Source organism: Chinchilla lanigera, unplaced genomic scaffold (assembly GCF_000276665.1).
Source record: "Chinchilla lanigera isolate Chin_1 unplaced genomic scaffold, ChiLan1.0 scaffold00059, whole genome shotgun sequence".
NCBI classification, from domain to species: Eukaryota; Metazoa; Chordata; class Mammalia; order Rodentia; family Chinchillidae; genus Chinchilla; species Chinchilla lanigera.
This window is the reverse complement of record NW_004955460.1, coordinates 14,852,812-14,869,256: the sequence shown is the minus strand read 5'-3', so window position 1 is coordinate 14,869,256 and position 16,445 is coordinate 14,852,812. Positions and strand designations below refer to the sequence as shown.

At 39.6% G+C, this 16,445-nt stretch overlaps 1 protein-coding gene across 5 annotated transcripts in view; it reads left to right on the top strand.

Annotated features, from left to right (window-relative positions):
* Positions 1 to 8,473: 8,473 nt before the first annotated feature.
* The window catches only part of Smurf1 (SMAD specific E3 ubiquitin protein ligase 1), an 86,239-nt gene continuing 78,267 nt past the window's right edge, over positions 8,474 to 16,445 (top strand). For all 5 annotated transcript variants that reach the window (XM_013521238.1, XM_013521236.1, XM_013521237.1 and 2 more), the window contains exon 1: positions 8,474 to 8,589. In XM_013521238.1, coding sequence (XP_013376692.1) covers positions 8,511 to 8,589 — 79 coding nt within the window. In that variant the 5' untranslated portion in view covers positions 8,474 to 8,510. The remainder of the gene's footprint in view (positions 8,590 to 16,445) is intronic.

Here is a 16,445-nt window from a genome sequence, read left to right as displayed (position 1 = left end):
TGTTTATGTGATGTATTACATTTATTGATTTGTGTGAAGCCTATTTGGTTGTGACATAGGATTTTTTTAACAATTTGTTGCATTCTGTTTGCCAGTGTCTTGCTAAAGATTTTGGCATCTGTATTCATTAAAGAGATTGGTCTAAAGTTCTCTTTTTTGATTGGGTCCTTTTCTAGTTTTGGAATTAGGGTAATGCTACCTTCTAGGAATGACTTAGGGAAATTCCCCTTTCAGTTTTCTTAAAGAGCTTGAGGAGTATTGGTGTAAATCTCTCAGAAGTTTTTGTCAAATTTAGCAGTGAATCTATCTAGATCTGGGCTTTTCTTAGTTGATAGGTTTCTTACTACTGCTTCAATTTCATTGCTTGGGTTGGAAGCTGTTTTCTTTTAGGGCTTGAAACACTTCACTCTAAGCTCTCTTGGCCTTAAAGGTTTGTGTTGAGAAGTCTGCTATAATTCTAATGGGTTTATTTTTTTATAAGTTGTTTGCTGGCTTTTCCCTAGCCGCTTTTAAGATTCTGTTCTTGTGTTGTACTTCTGTGATTTTAACTGTGATGTGTTGTGGAGAGGTTCTTTTCTCATTGTGGCTGTTCGGGGGTTTTTATTGCCTCACTTATCTGTATGTTAAATTTTCCCCCCATATTTGGAAAGTGTTCTACTATTATTTCAGTAAATGGTTTTATTTTTGTTTTTAATACCATTTGTGCCATCTTCTGATCATTTGCTAATTCCAGTTAATCTAAGATTAGATTTCTTTTTATCATCTAGGAGCTGTTGGATTCTTTGTTTTTTTTTTTTTTTTTGGTACCAGGAATCGAACTCAGGACCTTGTGCTTGCTAGGCAGGCGTTGTGCTGCTGAGCTATATCCCTAGCCCTGGATTCATTTTTCATGTTCTCTTGTTTTTAAGGTGTCTGTCTTTAGTTTACTTGTGATAATAGCCCTGTCTTGTTCTGACACTATGTCCTCACATGGGTCACTTCTGCTGTCCATGCTTTAAATAGCATTTGTAATTTCTTACATTTCTATTTAGAGCCCTTTTATGGACTCTTGATTCTTTTCTATGCTGGTCATGTTTTGCATCATTTTTTTAGCTCTGCTAGCTTCTTATTAGTATCTTTTGTACACTTGTTGATTGTTTTGTTTATTAGGCCCAATAAATTTTGTTTACTTATGTCTTCTGTGAGCTTGCCAGATGCCTTTTGTTCTTTTCTGTTATCTCTCCTGATGGCATTTCAAGTAATATGCATCGATTTTGTTTCCTCTCTTTGATAACCCATAGATCAGCTTTAGGGGAGTTGGGAATTTTTAGATGCATTTTGTTGGATGGTTTTCTCATGCTTTCTTACTTTTTTTTTTTTTTTGTATATGTGTTGAGGCTTGTTGGTTGATTGTAATGGAAAGCTTTGTTTCTAGTATAGAGACCTCTTTAATAAATACCTACATTTCAGTTGTGGTCTCTGGGCCTAGCTAACTCTTGGCCTTTGCCTCTGTCCGAGGATACAACTACCTCCATTTACTTGGGATGGGAAGTTGTGGTGTATTTGGCCTACTTCCTAGTTCTCCAGGAATGGCCCACAGTATTGTTAATAATGCCAAGCAATCCAGATACTGGCATCCCGAGAAAATCAGTTCATAGCAACAGCTATGTTACCTTGGCTATAGTAATAAAATCAACATCAATTATAGTGTCAAATATAAGTTGAGCATTGACCCATCTAAAGGACTAATAATATACCACCTTTAACCCTAGAAAAGAGATCTCTGATTATATGAATACTAAGCCAAAACCAATATTGACCTGTTGATCTACAGTAAATATAATACTAACAGTTTTATCTCTACTAACAATAGAACAGTATTCAGCAGCAATAGTGCAAAGTTAACTAGCTATCTGGAGAGTCATAAAACTTAGTAGTTATACTAGTAAAGACAGAGCAAGTGGGAGACTGGAGAATGAAAAAAGCAAAATTTGAAAAATTAGTCAGTGGGATAAATAGTAGAAGAGAAAAATGAGATGGAGACTCTATTGAGGAGTAAAAGAAAATTAGTAGTGTTAGAGAATAGTTGCAGGAAAAAATGAAGAAGAAAAAAGATAAAACAAAATATGAGAAATGAAAGAAACAAAATGTTGAGTAGAGAAAAGAAAAACAAGAAAAGAAATTAACAAGGAGGAAAAGAAAAAAACCTCAACTCTCCCACAAAACCCAATGAAAATGATAAAAAAAAAAAAAAAAATACTGAGTCAAACAAAAAGTTCCTGCGTTTTTGAATGAATGGTTTCTTTCCAGGATCTGCAGTCATAGGATCCAGCCAGTTATGATTTTCTTCACCTAGGTTTAGTGCCTATGGGTTTTTGAGGTGCCTTCTCTGCACCAGAGGCCTCTTTGTTCACCCCACACTCCCACTGTTGCAGGCAGGGGTGAGCAGGTACTGCACGTCCGGAGCAGGTCTGCTTGTGTCCAAAAACTTTGCAATTCTTTCTTTCTTTCTTTTTTTTTTCTTTTCTTCGGTCTTTTTGAGACAGGGTCTCCCTGTACAGTTCAGGCTGGCCTTGAGCTCGCTTTGTAGCCCAGGAGGGCCTCGAACTCCCAATGATTCTCCTACTTCAGCTTCCCAAGTGCTGGGATTATAGGCATGCACCACCATGCCCGGCAATTTTGCAATTCTTGATACCCTTCTCTCTTTTAGAATTTGCCACCACTCTCTCATACGTTGTATTCTGAATCTTTCTACTTTTCTCAATCTCCAATGTTACCCCTGATCCTAGGGATTGTCATTACTTACCTGGATGCCCACAGTTATCTCCTAAATGGCCTTCTGCTTCTGTGTACTAAAATGTCAAATACCTGCAGTGAACAACATGTTAATATTTTATAAAGTTAACGTATCTGTGTAGCAGCATCCTGATCAGATGGTGTCAGGTGGGAGCAGTTTTTTCCCAATATCTGGACAGTTTTGTTGGCTGTGGCTTTGTGGGTGCTTCTTGTATATAGTGGGTAGAGGCCAAGGATACTGCTAAGAGTAATCTAATTGAGACTCCCACACAAAGACTTTTCCAATTCCCAGTGTCAGTAGTTATGGGGAAACATGGCTTTGGATTAAACAACAGAGTGGAAATTACCCCCCACAGTGCTCAGAATGCCTCCGTCGTCTCCGCTGTCTCCACCTCCCAAGATAATGTGTCCAGAATTGTAACAGCCTGGTTTTTAATTCCTTATTAAGAGAAGCATACTGTATGTGTTGTAATAACTGGCTACTTTTTTCAAAGTTGTATTTGTTGTGTGCATATTGTTGTGTGCAGTTTGTAAATCATTCATCTGCTTTCCGTATTCTTTTGTGTGACTAAACTAATGTATCCTTTCACCTGATTGATGGGTAATTGGGTTCTTTCTAGTTTGAGCTTTTATGAACAGTGCTGTTTGGAACATTCATGCATGTTTCTTTTGGTGAATATTTGCATGCATTTCTGCTGGTAATAGCCTTAGGAATAGAATTCCTGGGTAGGTATAGAGTAAGCATGTTTCAGTGTTAACAAAACTTTTGTCAAACCCTTTCTGTAGGTGGTTTTACCAAGTTCCATTCCCTTCAGCAGTGTATGAGAGTTCCAGTTGCTCCAGATTTTTCCCAGTTTTGGTGTTTTCTTTCTAAAATACCAATAACATACCACACAGAATTAGAAAAAAAAATCTTTCCTTTTCATTTTAACCCTTTCAGAGGGTGTGACTTGGTGTCACATGAGGGTTCTTCTAATTTTGTTTTTTCCTTTCTAATCTTTGCCTTAAATGCAGCCTTATTTTAAAAATAAATCTTGATTTGAAGTAATTATAGATTCATAGAAGGTTGGAGAGAGGTGTATAGGGAGGGCCTGTGTACCCTTTCACTCAGCTTCTTTCATTAATATTTTAAAATTTATTTTTCTTCCCCATTTTTGGCATTGTGTATAACTATGTCATCATATCAAAACTAGAAAATTGGCAATCATCATTGGTTTAAACCATAGAACTAGTTTAGATTTTACCAGGTATATATGTGCTGTGTGTGTGTGTGTGTGTGTGTGTGTGTGTAGGGTCCTGTGGAGTTTATCACATGTTCCAATTCATGTAACTGCCACAGTGGGGATGCAGAACTGCAGCCACCACAAGGCTCTCCTCCCTTAGGGCCCAGGCAGCCAGTAATCTATTGATTTGCTCAGCATCTTTCCAAAGCATAAATCATGTTATTCCCTTCCTGAAAACCCTTCTGTGATTCCCCACTAAGGTTAAAATCAGATTCCTCCATGATCCTGCCAGCTGCCTTCATGGCCATTCTGCCTTATTCTCTAGGGTACTGCCACCCTGCTCTGTAAACATGGCAGGCACAATTGTACCTGCTTTAATGCTTTCACATTTAAGTATTCCTTCTTTTCCTTTTCTCTGTTTGGTAAAATGCTCTAATTCTCTTCTTCTAGGTTTTTCTGGGGCTTCTTCCTGTCATTATGTCTCGTAAGTGTCACTTGTGGAACCCCTCCCTCTCCCTCCCCCAGTGCTCCAAGCTCTTAGGTAGCCTGTTGTGTTTGTGCAGTGCTCCTCATGTCACGATGTTTTCATTTGGTTGTTCGTCTGTCATCTGTCTAACTGTCCAGTCAGTTTTATTTTCTGTCTCTGTTCTTGGTATGGGAGTTCTCTGAAGCTCATGGTCTTGCTGTTTTCTTTCTATCTCCCCACTGAATGTGGCATGTGGTGTTCACAAACTCCCTGGGGGAGGGAATTAATGGCCTTTATGTTGATTTGGCTCCCTGGTAGCATCATAGTTACCATCATAGCACCATAGCAGGCTGTCTGTCTTAGGGGCAGCATGACATTAGTAGGCCACTTCTTGCTGAAGTGAGTTAGGGTCTGGGGACTGGGCCATCACAGTCTATTCCTAGCCAAACGAGTTTCTTTTAATCATCTGACACCTTAAGCAAGTTTACTTTATTGTGGACTTCTGGACAATTTTAGGGGAATTAAAGCCTGAAATTTTATCAAGTCTGGAGTTTGGCCTGTCTTCATTTATGGCTTTTGGTTTCCTGGCTTTCCCTTAGCCTCTCCTTCTGCACTGTTGGAAAGAAGTGGTTGAACGTCATTAATTTACTCCTTGCTGAGGCTGTACAGTTACATCCTAAACAAAGTTTTCTATTTTCAGACTAGAGTGCCTAACAAGAATGTTTGGGAGAGACCTGGGGGCCAGGATTCTTCTGCCTATCCTACTTCACAGCCTTTTCTCTGGCTTTTCCTCCTATTCTCTCACTTCAACTTTTTTGGCTTCCTGGCTTGTGATTTGGAGCAGAAAGAGCCTCTCTTAGCAAAGGCACATTTTCCTCTTCCTTCCCTTGTCTCCTTCTAGGGCCTTCTTAAAAATGCTCTGAGAAGCAGGCACATCTCCTTGGGCATTTCCTTGTCTGTAGTCTTTCCTACTGAGTTCCTTAATGCTCCTTGTTATCTTGGAGGCCACATCAGGCCACAATATGGCTCTCAGAGAAAATAGTTAAATTGTCAGGCTAGGTTAGAGAGTGTTCCATGACTTCTACCCTGCCTTTGTTCAGCCAGTTCCACATTTTAAATTCTGTCTCTCATTTACAGTGTTGGCTTTTTTATTATCTTTCAAGAGCTGGATACTTTTAGAAAAGCTAGCTTAAATTAGCGAAATAGGAGAATTTTATTCAATCAATTAACTTAAAAATCCTAAAGTAGTTTCAATGGCATGGCCAGGGTCTGGCTCCTTTCTGCTACTTGGTGCTATGACTTCAGAACCATTGTTGACATCTCTTGTCTTGTGCTTCATGCAGCTTTCAGACTGTTTGCTTCAACTTTAAATCCAGCAAAAAAAAAAAAAATTAAAAGCCCACTTCTCCAGCCGCTCAGCCCTGGACTTGAAGCCTGGAAGTTTAATCCTCTTGTCTGACTGCCCTAATCTAGGTCAAGTGTTTTATCTTTGAGTGAACCACTGAGGCTAAGATGATGGGATGTGCTGGTTGGACAATGTAGGATCCATCTTTGTGTCTACTGATGGGTTTAGCCCCATCCAGAGCATAGGATGGGGACATTTGAGGACACTGGAAAGTGGATACTGGGAAAGTAAGCAACAAATAACTAGACAACATGAATTTTTAAAAATATATTAGCTTTGTATATATTTAATGTAAAAAGGTAAAGCTACAATTTAAAGTATTTCTGAAAAAGAAGTATACCTTCTTTGTCTTTATAAAAGTGCCAAGAATTTTTGCCAAGGATTTGGAATAGTATGTTTATATATGAACTTGCTCCAATAAATTTTATTGTCATTTTGTATTGTAGAATGCTCCTGGATTATTAGATAGTGTTGTTTTATGTGGGGCTATTTTAATACCAAGATCTAAACAGAATTCAGGTAATGATGGGAATGTAGTTTTACATTTTTTCTGGTGGTAATAGGGCATTTTAAACAAAGAACAGTACATGTTCGTTGCTTATACATTGAATTCAAAATGTATAGAAAGAAATAATTTAGTTTTTGTGTAAGAATATAAGTAGTTGCCAGTGGCGGAGCACCTGCCCGGCAAGCGCAAGATCCTGAGTTTGATTCCCCATACCCTCCCCACCAAAAGAAAAGTGGTTTCCTATCGTCAATACTTAGAATTAATCCATTCTCCAACTAATCCATTCTCGATATTTAGAGCTCTGTATTTTCACTTTTATATTTCCAAGAAAAAAAAAGTACTTTCAAGATGCTTGTCTGAGGTTTTAACTTGTGCCCTGGGAATGATTGGCTTTCTCAGGCCCCCAAGTCTTCCTTCTGTGGAGTCAGCGAGGTGGGTGGCCAAGTGTGGGCAGGAGCCAACTTGTGACTTTAGACAAATGACCTCCTTTCTTAGTTTGTTTGGCTGTAGAAAGGGCGAAAATGATTTGAACCACTTCAGAATGTTGGTGTGGGTATAAATGAGATAATCTTCACTCACCGACTGATACATAGGTGTTCTGTACATGTCAGCTAATACTTTGTCTTACTTCAGTGACTCTAAGATGACTTTGCCTGAAAGTCACACCGTGGTTTTATGTGCCACTAAAGAAGAAACATCAGTAATTCAATATACAATTCACTTGAAAATTTTAGAGATATTAAAATATGAATTAAAATCAATGATATTATGGCTGCCTCTGACTTGAAAGTCCTTGAAATTGTTTGCATATCCACAAATTAAGGCCATCTGTCTTCGGTTTAAACACCACACAGTGGAATGTAGTGTTTCTTTTCATTTTTTGTTTTGTCCTAACTTACATTGGATTTGGTCTTGTATGTTGCAATATTGGAAATGTAATAATCACTAATTCATTCTCTAGGTTTAATAGATGGGTTATACAAGACTCAAAGGTTTTTAGCAACTTGGGCTATTTGCTTTTCTTCAGTGATTTAGAAAATGTATGAGCTATATTTTTGGAAGTCATTACTGTTGGTTGAATTAAACCTGTTTGAAAGCTAAAGGCAGGTTAAATGGTAGTTCCTATCAACTTTAAAAATCACAGTTATTAGCACTCAAACATAGTCAGTTTCAAAAGCATTGATACTGGTATTTGAAAGCAATATGTGGTAGTTGATTTTTCCACTACAGTTTAAATATGGACAATGTATTGCAGAGCTTGAGCAGTAGTCACCGGCCATACCAACTTGGTGTAATAGGAAGTTACTATGTGATGTATGCCTAGCATAAATTTAGGAGGAAAATTCTAATTCTAATATAGCCTTGATAAAGTGCTCTATCTCAAGGGAAAAGGGAGGGAAAAGGAGCAAGATGTGATATGTATATGTATCAATGCCCCACCATGAATGTATCATGCATTGCAAACATATGCTAATAAAAATATTTTAAAAAGCTATTTCTCTTAGGAGGCTTGTATTTAGGTATGTTACAGATGGGATAATATAAACCTACCTCTTTTTAGGCCTTTTTTAATATTAATATTGCAATGAACTATGCAAGTCTTTTGAGGGGCTTGACTTGTTTTGTTATTGCATTATTTATGGCTTACCTCATCAGCTGCTTTAAGATAAACACATGAGAGGAGCAGATGTGCCGTTGGGTTACCTTGTCACAAACTCAGAGGCTGCCTCCCACCTTGCAGCATATCTGGCACAAAAGCACTTGTATTTGAGGGTGTTGATCACCACTGTGTAAAAGACTGTATCCCTGTGTACTGCATGTTTTAATGCATTGTAAAGCAGCAGCTTTTCTTTTTTGGAAACCCAGGAGTGTGTATTTCTTGTATTCTATTTAGGGTTCAGCTTTACTGTAAAACACCTTTTTATTTTAGAAAAGCTTTGTTTTTGAAAATAATATATGAATTGAAATATAAGGAAAATAATTCTCCTCTGGAGATGGTTAACCAACTTTAGTCTTTTTTGCCCCACCTGCACAGTAGAACTGCATCTGTGTAGAACAGACAGAAGCTGGTCCTGGACCTCCCAGCAGGGACACCACTGTCACTCTCACTGCACGTGTTCAGTTTCAAACAAGATGAGTCAAGGATTTGGTGTTTCTTCTACTGGAATAGATGGAACTTCATTCAGAAAAGAGAAACTCATTAATTTGAAAGGTATCCCTCGTAGCCTACAAGTTATTTTAGTTGTGTTTTTAAATAGATAACTCATGCATGTGATATAAAGGGACATCTTATTAAAAATAAGCCTGCCTTCTTCCCTGTCCCTTGTCACCAGCTTGCCTCTAAAGAAGCAGCTGTTCTCACTGCAGATTTGCCAGTTTTTCCGGTGCTCTTCTGGAGATTTCCGTGTTCTCTCCTTTCGTGCTTTCTCCTTCCCTCTCTTTTGCTTTTAATACAATTGATAGTATACTTCCTGTGTGCTATTGTGAACCTTCCTCTTTCACATTTTGTAGACTAGGGATCCTTTGGGTTTCCTGCGTCCCAGGCTGCCTGTGGGGCTGACATTGGCTCCTCAGTGCCTGCCACATGCTCTTCACCATTTCCTGGCTGCCTTGTGGTCGAGAGCTGCTTGTCCTACTTCAGGGCCGAGGTAAAGGCTTCCACTCTGCCACAGAGCATACTGAAGCTGTATGGCATGTGCCAGGGCCTCTTGCTGCCTGAGTCCCAAATGATTATATGGAACTAAGGACCGCCCCCCCCCCCGCCCCCCAGCCTATACTGAACGTGGCTTTTGGCAGGGATTAAGCCCTTGTTAAGGTAATTTATTTCTCCGTCATCTCAGACTCTCCTGACTGGTACAGTTCCATTTTAACAACTATTTTTTAACAACTGTGAATTGTATAACACTTTAAATGAACCCAGTTGAGATGATCTGATGATTGTTAAAGAACAAAAGGACATCTAATTAAAGAATAAAATACTGGCTAAATGAACCCTACCTCTAAAGTGTTACCACACAAATAGATATGCATAGTTTTTAAAGGAGATTATGTACTTATTGGAAGATATAAAGGAAAAATAAGCACTTCATTACTTTAATGAGGCTTGGTTAACATTATCGCTGATGATTTTTGCATTAGAATTTGATGTTAATTTTCTAGGCAAGTTATTTCTCCAAGAAGATAAACACCAAAGCCATAGATACTAGCTGTACTCATTATTGAGCATGATACACAGTAATTAGTATCACAGAATAGAAAGAGTATAGAGAAAAGATAACAGGCTCCAGCAGGACTTCACAGGGGTGGGAAGTAAGATAGTCACTAGAAGCAGTTAAGTGACAATAAAAACTGCCACATGGGAAGGGGAGCTCCTTGTGGGTGTACGAAGTCTTAAGTACTCGTTTGGGAGGCCAGATTTGAAGGAGTGTTGAAAGGATTTGGATGGTCAAAGGGTCTGCACTGATGGCACAAGCAAGGACTGCATGGAGCAAGAGTGCAGCAGTTTTTGAAGGGAGGAAGCCGTGTGGGCAGGTGGAGTGAAGGGCAGGCACGTGGCATCTGTGAAAGGTCAAGTGGTCTGCCCTGGAGTGTGGTAGCAGAGGGTAGTGTGAGGCCCCATAAGTGAAGTAGCATGTGGCGTGGGTTCTGATCCTGGCACTGCTGCCATCTAGCAGTTGAAACTGTTGGGAAGGGTTCACAGGGTCTGTGCTTAGCAAGCGAGAGACGTGATGATCACTGCTGTTGTTTGGAAATGAATTTAGTGACAGAATGCTGTCCAATGAAGGACCATGAGTCCCCTTAAAAAGTAGTAAGTATTGTGTTACTTTGCTTACACTATCGCTTTTTTAAGCAACCATGCTTGGTGATCATTTCTTAGGGGCTGTTTTACAACTACTCCATTATTGAGACTAAGGTTAGACTATGTGGCTTATAAAGTTTGTTTTAAAATATATTTATTGACTAATGACTATGTGCTTAGCGGTCTGCCAAGTAGTATACTGGGTGTAATGAAGGGGATAGGGAGACCAGAGGATGGAAATCGTGCTGTTTACCCATTCTGTGCATCATTAGAAAGTTAACCCTGGATTCTTATTTGGCCCTTGAAAGCTGTCCCAACTAACTACACAGGATAAGTGTCCACCAGCAAAGTCAGTGTTTTAAGTATTGAGGGACACTGCACAGCCAGATGAAATGTTGCCGACCCTTGGAGGAAAGTGCAACTGCTCCTTCCTCTGAGGTACTCACTTGAGTATCCTCCTGGTTTATTGTAACTTGCTTTCCTTTAAATCTTGTTAGAAGTACTGAATGGAGCCCAACTATGGCTCCTTCTTCCATTAATGGGGAGTTGCTGTTTGTGCTGTGATTTTTCTTCCTTTTTTTCATTTTGACACTGGACCTACTTAAGTTCAACGTTAGGTCCTGTGGGCAAGGTAGGTCAGACCGAAAGGGCACAGGAGGATGTGCTTAGGGTGGGGAAGCACAGCCTGGGGAAGCTTCTTTCCATTTTCCTTTCCCTTGATTCTGCCCTGAGTAACTTACGCTGGAGCTGTGTTTTCCTCACACCCCCAGCTTACTGTCTTTCCAGAAATGCTCTAGAATGAAGTGCTGTTAAGGGTTGCTTTCAAAGCTTCAGGATTGGAGCCAGGTGTTGTGGTGACTACCTATAATCCCAGTGCTCAGGGAGGCAGAGACAAGAGGATTGCAAGTTCCAGCCCAGCCTTGGCAGTTTACCCATGTAGAGACACCCTGTCTAAAAAATAATAATTTTTTAAAAAGGGCTGGGATGCCAGTACCTCAAAAGAAAAGAAAAATTCTTGTGTAGTGCCTGTTCTGTCCTTTGGCCTCTTGATGGAAATAAGGTCAGGCTCACAAACTAAACTATTCCAAGGTGAACATGTTGGTTATAGAATAGGTTGTAGAGTGCGGATAACCTGCTTCCCATTCTAGTTTTCCTGCTCAGTAGCTGGATAACTTTGAGCAACAATAATAAAGATATTCTTCAATTGTTGAGATGTTTATTCTTTGCCAGGCAAGAAGTATGCTAAGTACTTCTCAAGAGTTGTATTTCCCTCTCAGTAAACTCATGAATAACTATTATTCGTGTCCCCATTTTGGAGACATCCCTGCAGTGAAGTCAGCCAGCCCAGTTCCACCACATACCAGTGGCCTTGGGCAAATCACGAGGTTCATCTTTAAGCCTCAGACAACCTCTGTGTCATCAAGTTGTCGCAACGCTTGGATGAAGTAACTTGGCTTCCAGCTGATACCCACTGCCCACAGGGGCTGAGTGGCCAAGGCTGGGCCAAGAGTATTTTGTAAGTGGACTCAAGTTGAAGTGTTTGGTAAAGTTATTTGGCTTCTTACTTTTAAATTGGAGTAAAGTTTGTTTCTGATTTTTGTTGTTGTTACTTTTGTTGTAGTACTGGGAATTGAACCCAGGGCCTTCACACTGAGCTACAGCCCCATTCTTTTTTATTTTTTAAGAGAACTACTTGCTGAGTTGCTCAGGGAGGGCTTGAATTTGCAATCTTCCTTCATCCTCCCACAGTTCTGGGATTACATCTGTGCACCTCCATGCCATTGTTCAGTTAGGAGATCCCAAGACTTTCTCAGGAAGTAATCAGTGCAAGAGTTATGTGGGAGGGAAATGGGTCTAGCTTTATTGGGACACAGATGAGTGGTAATATAAAAGGAAAAGAATATTGGTTCTGCTCAAATTTCCCTTCTACCAACCTCATATTTTTATTTTCGTTTAAACTTAGCCTACACTCCTATTGATTATTTACTAAAAATCAGAATAAACTTCCTTGTTATCATTTATTGCCAATGTGTTTTTAAAATGTTGCTCTGTAATTGCAGTTTCACTAAAAAAAAAAAAAAAAAAAGCTTTAGTGACTTCCCAGAATTTCAAAGTTCCTGTTTTAGGCAGTCCCTGCTCTATATTGCTGTTTGTCCAATTCCTCGGCCTTCAGCACCATCCCGTCTCCGTGAAGGAACTTTGCTTTATGATCCATTTAGTTTCATCATTACCACCATCACTCTGAGATAGAGCAGTTTGTGGTTCTGCTTAATCAGCCTGTGAACACATGAACCAAGTTTAAAAGGATTTTTTAGTATAAATAATTGCTGGATCTTAGAGACATTTTGCGCAGTACCTTAATACAACACCGATGGTTGTCCAAGAGACACTGGATAAGTGACATGAAATTATGATTATGTAAAAGAAGTGCTTGGCAGTAGTGTGATTGATGTCAGTGTGATTGAGTCAGCTTCTTACCAGTGCAGAGGCAAGGACACCTAACATTTTAGATACACTAAAACTAGATTGTTCTGGTTGTCTTTAGTAGGTCCAGTGTCCCTGGTTCCTGTGAGGAATTCTGTGGGCGCTGTCTGCACATTGACTTCCCTGGAGTTTGAGAAGCTTGTCTTGGGTGCAGGGCTACAGTTCTGTTTCTCAGCAATGCCTCAGGAAGTTTGAGTGAAGATCCAGAGCTGCCAAGCACCTCTTAAATGGAGTTTGAAAAAAGGAGACCTCCTGGGAAAGAGCAAACCCAGTATTCTAAGTGGTCTGTGATCCCAAGCATTTCCTGGGCTGACTGTTTATTAAGGTTGAGCTTTACTTCCAAACTAAGCTGGAACAGGATCTGGGAATGTTTCCCAGCTGACTGGGAGTGGGGAGAAGAGTAGAATGCAAATTTTAAAGAAGAAAAAAAAAATATCACTCTCTTCTTTTTATCTTCTGCAAGTTATCTGCTAAAGTCTGTCTCAGATGTGGCTTTCAAAATAGCTGCCTTGGAGTAGGATAACTGCTAAATGTTAATTTTAAAAATTGATACATTTTAATTTCATTTTGGGAGTGCAACATCAAAAAAGATTAGATTTTAAGTGGCTCCCTTTACTCTTTAAAGTTTAAAAACTGTGTAGAACCCATCGTGTGTGCGTGTGTGCTATTGAGGATTGAACTGAGTTACGTTCATAGTCTTTTTTTACTTTTAATTTTTATTTTGAGACAGGGTCTTGATAAGTTACTGAGTTGCCCAGGCTGGTCTTGAACTTGGGATCCTCCTGTCTCAGCCTTCGAGAATGCTGGGCTTACAGATAAATGTGGGCCACAGTGCCAGGCTTGTAGAGCACAGCTTTATCTCCCTTTTAATTGTCATAAATCTCAGGTCACAACAGTTTTTTGCTTTTGACTATTAGCACCTCTAAGTTCAAAATCTAAATTGACACATCTAGGAAGAGCAGGGTATTGGGGAAGGAATGGGGTGAATAGCTAGCTGCTGTTCCTCTCCTGCCCCTCAAGAGAACTCTGAGATAGGGCATTGATTTCAGTCTCTTGATGCCTGATGATGTCAACACAGAGTGGTTCATTCATTTCTTACTAAAGTTTTACAAAGACGGTCTGCCTTCCTAGTCCACTGTGTCTTTCCTAAAGTTTTTGTGGTCTTTTGTACAATTTATTGAGAGTTAGGATGCCAGCGATGCGAAGAGAAAATCTCTTTGGGCTCAGTAGTGCCAGCTTCCCTCCCTCAACAGTGACATGTTGGTATGTATTTTAAGCTCTTTTTGCCCTCCCCACTGCTGCTGTGCGTGGGGTTCCGTCACCACAGAGGCTGGCATGGATGGTGAAAGACTTTCATCTAAATTTAGGTTCTCTTCAGAGGTTTCACAGAATACAGTACTTCCTCAGATTAAGTTATAGATTGCAGAAGCGGCTGCTAAGCGGAGCTTCCAGTTTTGTTATTTGCTTTATCAGCTCTAGAAATAAAGAAGGGCAGGGGCTCTTACCTCAACCTCTTTAGAAGCTCTGCCATTCTAGATAGAATCTCTGGGGACTTCTGTAAAGAATCTTCAGGATCAGGGGAGGGTTTGGTAGACATCTGACAGAACTGCAAACAGTCCAAATCTGAGAGAGGACACTGAAGTGAGGAACTTTGGGTACTTCTGATCTTTCTTTTGTCTGACACCTGTAAATGTCCTTTTTTTTTTTTTTTTCCCCAGTATGAGGAACCGAACTCACGACCTTGCGCTTGCCAGGCAGGCGCTGAGCAGCTGAGCTAAATCCCCAGCCCCTGTAAATGTCCTTAATAAGCCATGAGTTAGGCCAGTATATTTATGTTTTAGGGAGTTTGATACATTTGGAGTCAGAATTGATTGAGGTACAGAACTCCATTCACAGGTACTTTTTTACAACTTCTATATGGAGTCAGAATTGAATGAGGTACAGAACTCCATTTACAGGTACTTTTTTACAACTTCTCTCTTCTTGAGTTGTTTAAAGGCTCCTTTCAGTATGGAGAATTCCTTTACCTGTCAATGCCTACAGGGCCAGACTGCAGAGATCTGATGTGGATGAAGGGAGGAAGGAGGCAGGAGGTTGTCTGCCCACTGGAAACCTTGTGGTTGAGCCAGCCTGTTGTCGCATACACTCCCGTTTCTGCTATGTCAGCCTCACAGTTGACATCATCATCTTACATTGGGGAAATGCCTAATCAGATTCTTAAAAATCATTCTAGTGTCCATCACTGTTAGGTAAACACACTTAGAATCTCATTCCTGGTGTTTTTCCCCAGTATAGGTCAACAGCCTTCCCATGAGCAAACTTTCATTATACAGCTGTCCCTTTGCTTAAATATTTATTCTTTTTAAAAAGGTTAATTTATTGTTTTGGGGAAGGGTAATGTGTACACAGTGTAGCACTGAAATTGTACTAGAGGGTTATTTGAAAAGGAAGTCTCTTCATACATGGCCCCAGCCCTTCAAGTTCCCTGGTCCAGAGCCAACCTTTGGTTAACCGTTTTTTTTTTGTATAATTTTGCAAAGACATATTAGATAAATAATTTTTATTTTTTTCTTTACCCTTCTCCTTTTTAAAGATGAGCATACTGTGTACATTTCTGTACCTTGCTTTTCAACTCAGTATATCTCCGAGATCTTCCCATATCTGTGTAAGATAGAGTTTTTTTGTATTTTTAAAAATTCACCCAATGTAACATTAATTAATTGCTGTACAATTAATTCAGTGGCTCTTATTGCATTTCCAAAGTCATCTCTATTATCTAACCCTAGAACATTTTCATCACCCCCTAAGATATGCCAATATAGTTTAAGCAGTCATTTGCCTTTCTTTCTGCCCTACTCACCCTGCTGTTTCTTTATCTCCCTGTTAATTGTCATAAATCTCAGGTCACAACAATTTTTTGCTTTTGACTATTAGCAGCTCTAAGTTCAAGATCAAAATTGACACATCTAGGAAGAGCGGAGTTGACTATTCTGGACATTTTCATAAAAATGAGATCCTGTAATAATCTGTGGCCTTTTATGTGTGGCCTATTTCCCTTGGCATAATGTTTTCAAGGTTCATTACTTTTGTAATATGTATCAGTACTTCATTCATGCCTGCATGTGTGCATGTGTGATGCTGGGGGATTGAACCTATAGCCTTGTGCATTGCAGGCAAGTACCCTACCACTAAGCTACATCCCGAGCCTCTGTACTTTATAATATTCCCTTGTATGGATAGTCCACATTTTGTTTGTCTACTAATTGGTTGATTGACATTTTGGTTGTTTTTGCTCTTAGACCATGATAATTAAGTCTGTGTGAAATTCATGGCAAGTTTTGTGTGAATTTACTTTTTGTTGCTCTTGGTGTGTTACTAGGAATGGGAATGCTGGGTCATGTGGAACTCTACATTTAAATTTTGAGGAACTTGCAAACTTTTCCATAGGGGTTGTATCTTTTTTACTATCCTACTACCAGTGTCCAAGGGATTGTTTCTTCACATCCTGTTAATGGCTCTGAACTAATATCATGGCTTGGATTTGGTTTCTCTAAAAACTAATGATAGTAAGGATATTATTGTGTGCTTATTGGTTATTTGTATAGCTTTAGAGAAATGTTGATTACTTGAGCTGTCTTTTTGTTGTATTATAAGGGTTCTTTATATATTACTTTTTAAAATTTTGATATGGAACCTTGCTAAGTTTTCAGGCTGGCTTGAATTTGTGATCCTCCTGCCTCAGCTTTCCAGAATGCTGGAATGGAGGGCTTGAGGTACCATTCCTG